This window comes from Rhamphochromis sp. 'chilingali' (assembly GCF_963969265.1).
Source record: "Rhamphochromis sp. 'chilingali' genome assembly, chromosome: 3".
Lineage (NCBI taxonomy): Eukaryota > Metazoa > Chordata > Actinopteri > Cichliformes > Cichlidae > Rhamphochromis > Rhamphochromis sp. 'chilingali'.
In genome coordinates, this window is record NC_137931.1 from 31946514 (window position 1) to 31958891 (window position 12378).

Here is a 12378-nt window from a genome sequence, read left to right on the forward strand (position 1 = left end):
ATTAAAAGAAGAACATGGCAGAATTGAAAAATCAATATTCAGCAGAATGATGGCTTGCCAGTGGTATGAAATGATTTACCCGTTAAAATAATTTATATCCGAAGCGTTCGCATGAACAAAAAAATACTGAATGAACTACCTTATGGCTTAATTTGCAAAAACAGAACCAAAACGTAACCAAATCGCCAGCATTTGTTAAGGAAACGCGGTGAGGTTAGCAAACTGGTGCGCATCCTCTTTCTGTAATTGGCCAAAACGCCTCCAGAAGTGATCATAAACCAATATGAGTCTGACTTCGCTGCAGCAAGCGGTGCAGCTCAGTCCGCTGTCTCTCGGCGCCTAAACGCACATCCACGGTGCTGCCGACACTAATAATGATGATTTATATGTGGAAATTTTCCAGGGTCACTCCAACAGGCGTTGCCTGATACGAATGTGAAGTGCACACCGAATTTATTGCTTCAGCAGCTGCTGTGAGATGTTCGGCATTTGCCATGGCAAGAGGTCTGTTTCCATGGGGGTTCTTCAGAAAGCCTCTGTACATCCAGGTAAGAAAATCCATCTTCACTCTGGTGTGAAGTCCATTTAAAAATCTGTCGATGTATGTTTGCATGCGCTCGGATGTTACAGGGAGCCTAAATGAGTGACGCTGCGCTTGATTACTGTTAATTAAATATATATATATATTTTTTTATTTAACCTTCAGATATCTCACATGGATTTGGAGGTAATTTACAGAATACTGTGTAGGCTTCTTACAATGAGTCATAAAGTCACTTGATGCTCGACGACTCGACAGGACTCAACCATCCTCCTGATCTCCGTTACTGTAGCAACCACTTCCATGATGCATTTAGCTGGTTGCCATCCATTCAAAAGAGGCTTTTTTATGCTGCAAAAGTTTAAGATCTCCTTTGATTATGTAAGTCATTCAGATATGTCACGTAGATCTAGTGTGACATATCTAGAAGAGTCGCCAGATATTAATGGCTGTTTTACCTTCACTCGGCTAGATTAAGCACTGCAAACGTTTCATGCTTTGATGTAAGTTAATATAAAGTTCTAGATTTCTGTTTGATATGATACTGCTCCTCATTTGAGAATCTTTGAAAGAATATTGTGTAATCATTTTCTGTGAGTGAAATTAGGTGAAGTCCACAGAGGAATTGTTCATAAGTAAAAATTAAACTGGGGAAGTCCCTCAAGGACAGGTGGAGGTCTCAGGAAACGAAATGCACAGACGAGTAGCAAGTCAACTTCAGCGTGTTTTCCACTTGGCTAAAGAGGGTTAAATGCTTCACTTCTCTGTCAAACTATTGTTATTGCATTTTGTTTCGTTTGCTTTACCTAATTTAACAAATTTCCTTATCTAATCGGCACCATTTTCTTCACTCTTTTATTTCGGCAGCTGCTCCTGTTTGCTTCCTGTCCGTACTCATGCATGTTAGAAACAAAACTGTCAAATGCAGTGAAAAAAAGAAGAGACAGTCAGTCTCAAGGCACAGCCACCAGTATCGCTCAGTTTTCTAGGCCACCCTAGCCTTCCAGTGATGACTTAAGAAGTGTCATTCAGTCATCCTTTGAGAGAAGCTATTTCCACTGAAATAGTGAAATACTTTATTTTATTGTTGGGGGGGGGGGGGGGGGGGGGGGTGCATATAAATAGTATTTTTTTGCAACAGCACTAAACACTGCGCTACTAAGGCTGCCTGTAATAATAACGGTATTATTTGAAATGACTCAAATTCCATGAGTAGTTCAACTGTATATATATTATAACTGAAATCAGCAAGAATCGATGTTGTCTCCAAATGGAGCTGCACATGAAGCATTTCATCACAGGTAAAGATTCAAAAGATGTAAAATTTCAACCAAGAAATAAGAAAGAAAGGTCGAACATATGCACCAATCCGGCTTAATATCATGACCACCGGCCTAATATTGTGTTGGGCCCCCTTTTGCTGCCAAAACAGCCCTGACCTATCAAGACATGGACGCCACTAATCCCCTGAAGGTGAGCTGTAGTATCGGGCACCAAGATGTTAGTAACAGATCCTTTAAATGGCGATGTGGGGCCTCCATGGATTGGACTTGTTTGTCCAGCACATCCAACAGATGCGTGATTGGAGGCTTCCCAGCAGAACATTGCCCAAACTGGTATACTGCCTCTTCTGGCTTGCCTTATTCCCATAGTACACCCTGGTCCCAGGTATTTCCCAGGCAAACGAGCCACATCCACTCAGCCATCCACATGATTTAAAAGAAACGTGTTATCACCTTCTTCCACTGCTCTGTGGTGCACCTTTGATGCTCACGTGCCCACTGGTGTCTGTGGCTGACTGGTCTGTGGCTATGCAGCCCCATGCACAACAAAGTGTGATGGACTGTGAATTCTGACATCTTTCCATCAGAAGCAGCATGAGCTTTTTCCTCAGTTTGAGCTACAGAAGCTCATCTGTTAGTTGGTCGTACTACAGCGCATTATGTATATTATTTAAATACTGCAAAGATATCAGTAAAAGAGAAAAGATGCTTAAGATTTGTTGTTTTAGAACAACGGGAAGTGAATGGCAGGGTCTGCAAGTTATTATTGCATGCATCGCTGCAAAGGAAATGGCCACGATGTCAAAGAGCTAGATGTCTAACTTCAGAATAGAGAGAACAACTGGTGATAAAGTTCACATGTGTTAACGTTGCTGCATTACTCAGGAGGATATTACAGGGGGAGGGGTTGTCTGCTGTCTGTACAGTTATGAGTCAGATCTTCATAATGTCTGTTCCAACAATGTGGCCTCCTTCTCACTTCAGAGACTTCGAAGAGAGAAGAAGCGGAGAAGCGTGGCCGGGCTGTTTCTGATGCATCTTTCTATCAGTCCTTTAGCTGCATCTCTCTTTATGTTGGCCCGCTTTTCTATTTGTCAGTGATATTAAGCAACCTCTCTGCAAATGAATCCTCCTGGCCTCTCCATCTTTTGTTTCACTGTTCTCATGCCGTTCTCATCCCTGCAGAGAAGCCCATTAAACAGCAACCTCTGAGGGATAGCTTTATAATCATACATAATGGATGAATGGTGTGCACGCTGCAAAAACCAAGTGTCAGAACAGCAGAACAGTGATGTGGTGCTCGTGATCAGCTTAAATCTCCTCTCTGCTTCAACAGATCAACAGCAGGTGATCCTTTGTAATAGTACAGCACGTCCTCGATTTTTTCAATGTTATTTCACAAGACCTTCAGGGCTAAATACAGAAGCCTTTTAACAGAGCCGTGGGTTGGTTTAGAGGAGAGTTCAACCAGATGAAGACAGACTGTTTCTTTCCACCCACCTCAGCATATGGCCACAGTTCCCAGTCAGTCTCTAATTAATAGCTGTCACAGCAGCCACAATCAATATGGGCTCATTAGCCATGTTTGTGTAACTCTCTCAACTCACAAAGGGTCAATACATGATGCAGCAGATAGAAAAGCATAGGCCAGACTTGAAACGAAAGCCACAAACTATCGATTAGAAAAAGGCCAACCATGCATTTGTTTTCCCCATAGAGCACCATTTCCATAATGTTTTTGCTGTTGATATATTTCAACTACAACACAATAGATGGGAGGTACACAGAGCACTTACTCGTGCGGTTACTGCTGTTAAATTTGCTGTGGATCTGCACGATCAGATTTGTAAGTACATCAATCAATAGACAAAGCAACAACGATGATATTTAAATAGCAAGAGTTCAGTGGATTTCCTGGTTTTTTGCAGGGCGCTTGCACAGTGATTGTGCATCTTTTTTTTTTTTTAAACATTATCAGTAAGACACACTGACAAAGTGTAGAATTTGGAATAAGATGTGTGAGGGCCAGCAGATCTCAGCGCCAGTCAGAATGAACGATTGTTTTAAAATGTCAAAAAAGGAATGACACCCTATGAGCAACACTTGGCAGCAGTAGGAAGGAGAAAACCCCTTTTAACAGGAAGAGACCTCCAGTAGAACCAGCCAATCATCTACTGCGATTGGCTGAAGCGTGAGGAGAAAGAGTAGAGAAAAAACAGGAGCACAGAGAGACAAGGACAAATCACAAACTGGAAATGACAAAAGTTAATGACATTTGGTAGTGACATATAAACAAAAGAGGAATGAAAATTAAGATACCTGATTCAGTCCTGACATTAAGCTTTATCAAAAAGAAATGTTTGACGTCTAACCTTATCATTAAGGTTCTTTCTCTAATAATCAAGGGTCTTTACCTTATGGTATAAATGAAGCTGTTGTTGTTGTTCGGGGTAACCATGGCTCAGGGGGTTGGGAAGCGTATCTGTAACCGGAAGGTCGCCGGTTCGATCCCTGGGCTCTCTGTCCTGGTCGTTGTGTTCTTGGGCAAGATACTTTACCCTACCGCCTACTGGTGTTGGCCAGAGGGGCCGATGGCGCGATATGGCAGCCTCGCTTCTGTCAGCCTGCCCCAGGGCAGCTGTGGCTACAACTGTAGCTGCCTCCACCAGTGTGTGAATGTGAGAGTGAATGAATAGTGGCATTGTAAAGCGCTTTGGGTGCCTTGAAAAGCGCTATATAAATCCAATCCATTATTATAAATTGTCACTACATAAATAAAATGTAAGAGAAAATGGAGTTTTACTAATAGCATCATGAATCTTTAAGTGTCTGTCTGTCTGTCTGTTCTTCCTCTGTTTCAACAATCTAAGCCGGTGTTTAATTCCAATTTAAACACTAAACCTAAGCCTTAAATCTCAAATAATCCTGTGGAGATGTGGAAAAAGTGACATGCAGCCCAAGGTGCTAACCTTTACAGAATGTCACTCTGATGGTGTAAAACTCAAATTGGGGCCGACAAAATGTTTTATCAAATTTTATTTATTCTGTCTCTATGGTTTGTTGTTACAAATACTCAGCCATTCTATAATGCTGAGCGTTGTTTGGTTGAGAAAGTGACAGCCCACAATCTGCCCGTTTTGCACGGCTACGTTTTTAACAGTCACGATCATTCTCACACTCACACATCCACACTCAGTTGATGCAGCCTTACAGCTGTCCTCTTTTCAGAACAGTAACTTTATGAACAAAAAGTTTAGGGGACGTTTTGAAACTGTAGATGCAAAAACATGAACAAGCACTGCACCGGGGTTTGATTTTCTTTCCAAAATAGGTTTCATTGGTACATAAATGATCTGAATGTTTCTCTTCCTCCTCACTCTTTGCTGGGAGTGAATGACTGATAACTGACATGTTTCTGTGGTTTTAAATCTTACTTCCTTTACTGTGTTTCTGCATCATTGACCAACAGGACACAAACCTCTTTAAACACCATAGAGATAGAATAAATAGATACTGACTTTGTGTGTTGCTTTTTCAGTGACCTTAGTGAAACATAAAGTAAAATAATGTACTCAAACTTCACAGTCCCAAATGGTAGAGAGCCACTGTTAGCAATCAGCCAGTGAAATAGGTTCAGCATTTAATTTCTAGTGAGAGTTCAATTCAGTTCAATTCAGTTTTATTTGTATTGTGCCAAATTACAACAGCAGTCATCTCAAGGTGCTTTATAATGTAAGGTAGAGACCCTACAGTAATGCAGAGAAAACCCAGAGTGGGAACGAAAAACTCCCTTTTCACAGGAAGAAACCTCTGACACAACCAGGCTAAGGGAGGGGCAGCCATCTGCCACGACCGGTTGGGGGTGATGGGAGAGAGACAGGACCAAAAAACATACTGTGGAACAGAGCCAGAGATTAATAATAACTAATAATTAAATGCAAAGAGGTGTGTAAACACACAGGGAGTGAACAATAAACTAAGGCATAACTATAAGATTTATCAAAAAGGAAGGTTTTAAGCCTGATGTTAAAAGCAGAGAACGTGTCTGCAAATGCAAACTGGAAGCTGGTTCCACAGAAAAGGAGACTGAAAGCTGAAGGCTTCTTCTCCCATTCTACTTTTAAATATCCCAACCACAAGTAAGTCAGCAGTCTGAGTGCCAAGTGCTCTATTGGGGTGATAAGGTATTATGGGGCCTTTAACTTTACAACAAAAATAATGGTTCAATAGTGTGTTTATGGCATGATACACTGCCAACAAACAACTCAAAATTAATCTAATTCTGCTTTTAAATGTTTAGTTGTTGTCTGCTCCTTTCATCCTAATAACACCAGGACTGAGTACCGTGAGATCTGAGGTCACTGCGTGGCAGAAAATTAGATTAGATAGTGACATATGGAGGCTGTCTGAAAGCAAAATTTCTGCATTATCTATGGTGCTGAAAGCAGAAAATGGTTGACAAAGCCATTTGGAAAGAGATACGAATGACAAATACTGCGTAATCTACTTTCCAATACTGGAAAAAATCAGATATTTGACTTTTATTACATTGTTAGATTGTCTTACAACTGCTATTAAACTATCATTGATGGGACAAAAGAAGAAGATGGATTGTAGAGTGCTACAGAGAGGAAGAAGATGAGGGGGACAGAGACAGAGTGACTTATGCCAATAAATAAATTGGATCTGAAAGGGGCAGAGGTGGGAAGCAGGGGGTGTCCATCACTGTCAAGCACTAAGTGCAAGAACCATTAATAGAGAAGGAAGTGGGACTGCGAAAAAGTCTGTTTTTGTTCACTAATGTTCTCCAGTTGGAAAAATGCCATATAGATCTAAGTGGAGTGTATATTTTATCAGGCAGGGAATTAGAAAGAAAATCAAAAGACACAGTAATGAGTCTGGAGTCACTCTAAATGTTTCACACAGCAGGCCGCGAACACCATTTACTGTTAATTACTGAGCACCTATTTAGAAGCAATTGCTTTAATGATGTACTCAGTGATACAACTCAGTTTAGAGCTTATTTGCATTCCTTTTACAGGCTTGTTCCCTTACTAATAGACCAAATGACCACTGAAAACATCAATTAAAAGGTCTCTTTATTCACTTACACCAGACCATTACAACTGTAAACACATTTTTTATACTTATTTTCCAAATTGATTGAGCTTTCCATAATTATTTTCTTCAAAAAGTGGAACAGTAATGTTAATGATGGTACTGAGGTGCACTCTACGGCGTGTAAGTGACCTGCTTGAGTCATTTATTCACCCATAAATAAAAGCCATAGATAATACTGTGTTAAAGCAGTGCTAAGTTTGAATTTAGCATTTTCTCAGCAGCTGTGTAGCAACAAATTCATTCATCTTTTAGCCCTTAAGCTTGTGTTAATTACTTTAATGACTGTGAGTCTGAATATTGTAAAAGGGAGACATCCATTAGTGGTACTGTGGTAGTACAGTTCTGTGAAAAAGTATTTGAATACTTCCTGATTTCTACGTTTTTGGCATAATTGTAAATGTTTCATATACTTGGACAAATTTTATTTTGATTATTCTTAAAAAAATAATAATAACTTTCATTAACCACATTTTTTGGAAAGCTGAGTTAAATGTCACTAACACTACCCACACCTGTTGAATCAAAAAATACTTTAAATAGAACGTGTCTGGCAAAGTTAAAGGCCCTAAAACATCTGAAAAAGCAGCACACCATGCCACGATCAGCAGAGGTTTCAGGTGAAAACATTGTTGAGACCCTGCCTCACCCTGTCATGTGACTTATTGAGATCAACTGACACATGCGACAGATGTGAGTGGACGTTAAGAAGTTTGGGTGTCACAATGGTTGCACCCATAACCTCTGCTGATAATCACCGATGGCCTTTTCCGCACCTTGGCTCATGTGATGAGGCACATGATCAATAGTAGTCGACGACCCTCTTAGGGAACTTCAAATCAGGGACTAGCCACCATTTGGGCTTAAAACTGAAGGCGCTTCTCGGATGAGAGGTGAAACGTCTTAAAGAAACTTAAAGAAGTCTAGTCGCTTGTCTTTCCGAGCTCCTTAGATGAAGTTAGATGCGTTCAAATACCTGGGATCGACCATCCAAAGCAATGCACAATGCACAAGAGAGGTGAATAAGAGAGTGCAGGCATGGTGGAATGGGTGGAGACGAGTGTCAAGGGTGACTTGTGACAGAAAGATAGTGCAAGAGTGAAAGGGAAAGTTTACAGGATGGAAGCGGGACCTGCTATGATGTATGGTTTGGAGATGTTGGCACTGATAGGAGGTGGCAGAGTTGAAGATGCTACGATTTCATACACGATTAGAATTTAGTACATCAGAGAGACAGCTTAAGTTAAGCAGTTTGGAGAGGCAAGGGTAAAATGGTTTGTAAAAAGGAGGGATAGTGGCTGTTAAATATGGACTTGCTAGGTATGAGGGGAAAAAAGACGAAGACCTCAGACGAAGTTTGTGGATGTAGTGAAGCTGGACATGCGGAGTAGGATGATAGGGATCAGGTGAGATGGAGGCAGAGGCAGTAACATGCATGTGCTTGGACTGTAGGGGTCACTGTGGTGCCCCTAAAGGGAGAAGCCAAAATAAAGAAGTAGAAGAAGAGTAACATTACCACTGGTAGCAATTTTATTTATTAGCTAAAAACAAACTATTTTTTTCTTCACTTTTTTTTCTGAGGATCAAAGCACTAACACCATTAACTTGTCATTTAATATAATAATAATTATACAGCTTCAAATAACGAATGGCAGTACAACAAAACAAACCATCACCGTGTACAGGATGCAAGCAAGGAAACATTTTAACAGAAAAAAAGCTAAATCACTAAATTGACAAAAAACATAATGGAATCAGAAGAAGCTTTCCTATAATAGTATGTCTTAGAAAGAGATTTTAAAGAGGCCGCTGACTCTGCTGCCCTCATTTCTTCAGGCAGCCTGTTACTCAGTTTTGGATCTCTGCGTCAATGCCATCACTAGTTTGCAGCTTTTCCTCTGGAACAAATAAAAGCCCTCTGCCTGAGAGTCTCAGGCTATATACAGATCATATGCAAGAAAGAGGTCAGACACACAAGATGGTGAGAGGGCACGATGAGCCTTAAATGTCAACAGTCATTTGCTCTGTCAGCTGTCATCGAGCGGAAGGGGTACATCCTGTCACCAGTCCACCACACACACTCTCCCATACATGCCTACAGATAATTAAGCATCACCAGTTAGTCTAACATGCATGTGTAGGAGGAAGCCAGAGCATTTAACATTAATTAAATAAGGTGGAATTCTAAGTGCTTTTTGTCAGCAACTGGTGGAGAACAAAAACGGTGCTCAAACAAAGCAACAGCAGAATAAATGAATATTCTCAATGAATGCTAATCTTTCTTCTTCTATGTCTGCTGGGTATATAAACTGGTAATCTCAAGGAGGACATAACGTGCAATGAAAGTGTTTGGTTTAGAGATTGTTCTGCTGCCCTCAAGTGGCAAAAACTAAAATTAATTTTTGCCATTTTTTGTTTGGTTTTTTTGCACCCCGCCCCCAACACTGTTAGCATACTGTTGTACAAGGCACACAACTAACCATTGAGAACAATGTGCAGTTCAGTCAAGGACATTGGAATCAACTCCTGAGCCACTTCTCCAAATGAATGATGTCAGTGTTCATTTGAAAGTTGTGTGTACTGGCCTTAAATTTGTTTTTTTTAGAAGATAAACCCATTAAAGTTAACCGTGTCAGACACACTCATCCATTTTGTTACTCTCTTATCTAAATCAGAATTGCTGTGGGCCTGGAGCCTGTCCCCGCTGTGTTAGGTTGAGAAGTGGGGTACTCCCTGGACAGGTCACAAGTCTATTGATGGGGTTGAATTAAGTTTTTAAAGAAGCAGAGTGTGTGGAAAACCTCAGCCTTTGCAAAAGACAAAACTGTGTTAATTATCCTGAATGCTGATTTGGGGGAAAACACTGTTTCCCCAAAGTTTAACTTGTAGTTTTGTTTCAAGGCCTCAGATTTGTTATGCATATTTGTGTTCCTGCACAATGCAATTGATGTCACTGTACCGTTGTTGCGGTTTTCAAGTTAGTGATTTCTGATCATAACAAGCGAGCTGGCTTTGACATATAAAATATGTGGAGCGATGCTTCAGTCAACGTTAGCAGCAGGGTCCTGATTTTATCTGTAAATGTGAATTAGAAAAAATGAAGTAAGGTACAGTGTGTGCTCATCAAATAAAGGAAGAGCAATGAACTGGCCTCAAGTAACAAATATGACTCTTATTCTCTCATTAATCTCCATTATGATGTGTCAAATCTCTAGTTTAACAGATCTGACAGTTTAATGCAATATCCAGATATCTGCATGCAGTTACAGTACTGAAACATAATAGAGTGCAGATTGGTTTTTTTGAAAGCCTGATATCACTCTGTGTATGAATTTAAAACAATGAACTCCCATAATACAGTTTTACAGTTGCAATTCACTCCAAAAGTAACGTAAATGTTTGAAATATGTTGCCAACAGGCGAGGTTCTCCTACCTGCACATGAAGTACCTGTTCTTCTCGTGGCTGGCAGTGTTCGTGGGGAGCTGGATAGTCTATGTGGAGTACTCGTCCTACACAGAGATGTGTCGTGGGCACGAGTGCAAAAACTCAATAGTGAGCATTTCATACTCCCATTATGTACCCGCCCAATCCCATCAGGTCCTACAAAATGTTTACAGTTCTGTGACAATTTCTTTTTTATTTTCCAGTGTGACAAATACAAAAAAGGAGTCATTGATGGCTCAGCCTGCAGCAGCTTGTGTGAGAAACAGACTCTTTACCTGGGAAAGTGCCTCACTGCCAACCCCAACAGCCAGGTCAGCTTTTTTATTTATTTTTTTTATAAATGCAAACATCACTCTCCAGTCTGCTTTTTATTAATTTGGCTGCATCTTTATTTTAGGTTTACTCGGGGAGCTGGGGAGACCTAGAGGGTGTTATTAAGTGCCAGATGGAGGAGGCTCCTCGTTATGATTTGGGAGGTGAGCCCAGGAAAGAGACTTCTGCAGCCTTCAACAAACCAACCAAGGGAACCTCAGTGGAAAAGTTCAGAGAGATGATCACTGACCACCTAAAGGTTAGAAAGCCAAACACTAAATACTGTCAGATCCAATTTCAAAGCTTCAGTTTGGATTTAAACCTCATTTAAACTACATTTCTTTACAGGCCAAAGTGGGGGATCAGGCAAACCTCGCTGAGCTGGCAACTCAAGTATTGTCCATTGCAGATGGCAATAAGGACAGCCATATCTCACTGCCAGAGGCTCGCTCCACATGGGCTTTGTTGCAGCTCAATGAATTCCTATTGGCTTTAGTCCTGCACGACAGAGAGCACACACCCAAGCTATTGGGCTTCTGTGGAGATCTATATGTCATGGAGAAAGTACCACACTCTCCCTTGTATGGGATTAGTCTACCCTGGATTATTGAAATGTGGATCCCTGCCGGTCTGCGCCGCAGCATGGACCAGTGGTTCACTCCATCCTGGCCACACAAGGCCAAGATCTCCATCGGACTGCTGGAGCTGGTCGAGGATATTTTCCACGGCACTTTCGGAAGCTTCCTCATGTGCGACGTGAGCGCCACCACTTTCGGTTACAACGACCGCCACGACTTGAAGGTGATGGACGCGCGCCACATCGTGCCTGAAGCCATCTTCCAAGAAGTCATCAGGCAGCAGCGCTGCGACGTGGACGAGGACTGTCTGTATGGAGCCGACTGCCTAACTTCCTGTGACCTCACAAAGCATCGCTGCACAACAGAAGTCACCAGGCCAAACTTAGCCAAAGCCTGCGACGCACTCAAGGACTACATTCTGAGGGGAGCGCCATCTGATATGAGCGAGGAGCTCGAGAAGCAGCTGTACGCTTGCATCGCATTGAAAGGTTCAGCAGAACAGATGGAAATTGAACATTCGCTCATTCTAAACAACCTCAAGACTTTGCTGTGGAAGAAAATCTCTCACACGAAAGATTCCTAATAAGCGAGGATTGCACAACAGCACAATGACTGACGCTTGCCCTTTAAGTTTATTAATAAAATGGACAATCATTTTCACCGTGGAAACTAATAATCCTGTGGTATTCAATGTTTAACAGATGTATTCTAAGTTGGCACTATAGGTGTCAGCAACATCACCAATATTAAATAATGTACACAAACGGACTCCGTTAGGATTAACTGCAGTAAACTGAGTGCAATTTTTTTGAAACCAGGATGAAGGTGAATAATAAATTTGAAGTAAGGTCCTGCATGTTCTTTTGGGTAGCTTGTGTACTATATGCTGACTGAGCCTATGGGTGTAATGAACAGTCTTCCAAGGCTTCCAGTGGATATCCAGTTCAACACAATTTTTGGCAAATCCCTGTTTTGCTCTTTTTGACCTACTTAGATTAACTAAACTTTACAAAAACAAAAGATATTTTTAATATTAAAATAGTCTCAAGAGCCACCCATTACAGCAAATGCCGTAGGAAAAAAAAAAACAAAAACTCACA

At 41.1% G+C, this 12378-nt stretch overlaps 1 protein-coding gene across 2 annotated transcripts; it reads left to right on the forward strand.

The window, feature by feature from the left end:
• The first annotated feature begins 408 nt into the window (after nucleotides 1-408).
• dipk1ab (divergent protein kinase domain 1Ab) lies at nucleotides 409-12247 on the forward strand. 2 transcript variants are annotated; one of them, XM_080877532.1, is made up of 5 exons: nucleotides 409-548; nucleotides 10362-10496; nucleotides 10592-10699; nucleotides 10786-10959; nucleotides 11049-12247. In XM_080877532.1, exons 1-5 carry the CDS (start codon nucleotides 495-497, stop codon nucleotides 11859-11861), a joined length of 1284 nt encoding a protein of 427 aa, XP_080733658.1. In that variant the 5' UTR covers nucleotides 409-494; the 3' UTR covers nucleotides 11862-12247. The 2 variants fall into 2 exon arrangements, with proteins under 2 accessions (XP_080733658.1, XP_080733657.1); XM_080877531.1 differs by lacking the exon at nucleotides 409-548 and having other exon boundaries at nucleotides 8471-10699.
• Nucleotides 12248-12378: the final 131 nt, after the last annotated feature.

What these genes read in the sequence shown, in the direction of transcription:
- dipk1ab (XM_080877531.1), top strand. Translation starts at nt 10,349, where the DNA reads ATGTTGCCAACAGGCGAGGTTCTCCTACCTGCACATGAAGTACCTGTT. An exon ending in CTGCCAACCCCAACAGCCAG is followed by an intron (nt 10,700 to 10,785) that starts GTCAGCTTTTTT and finishes TCTTTATTTTAG; the next exon opens with GTTTACTCGGGGAGCTGGGG. An exon ending in TGATCACTGACCACCTAAAG is followed by an intron (nt 10,960 to 11,048) that starts GTTAGAAAGCCA and finishes ATTTCTTTACAG; the next exon opens with GCCAAAGTGGGGGATCAGGC.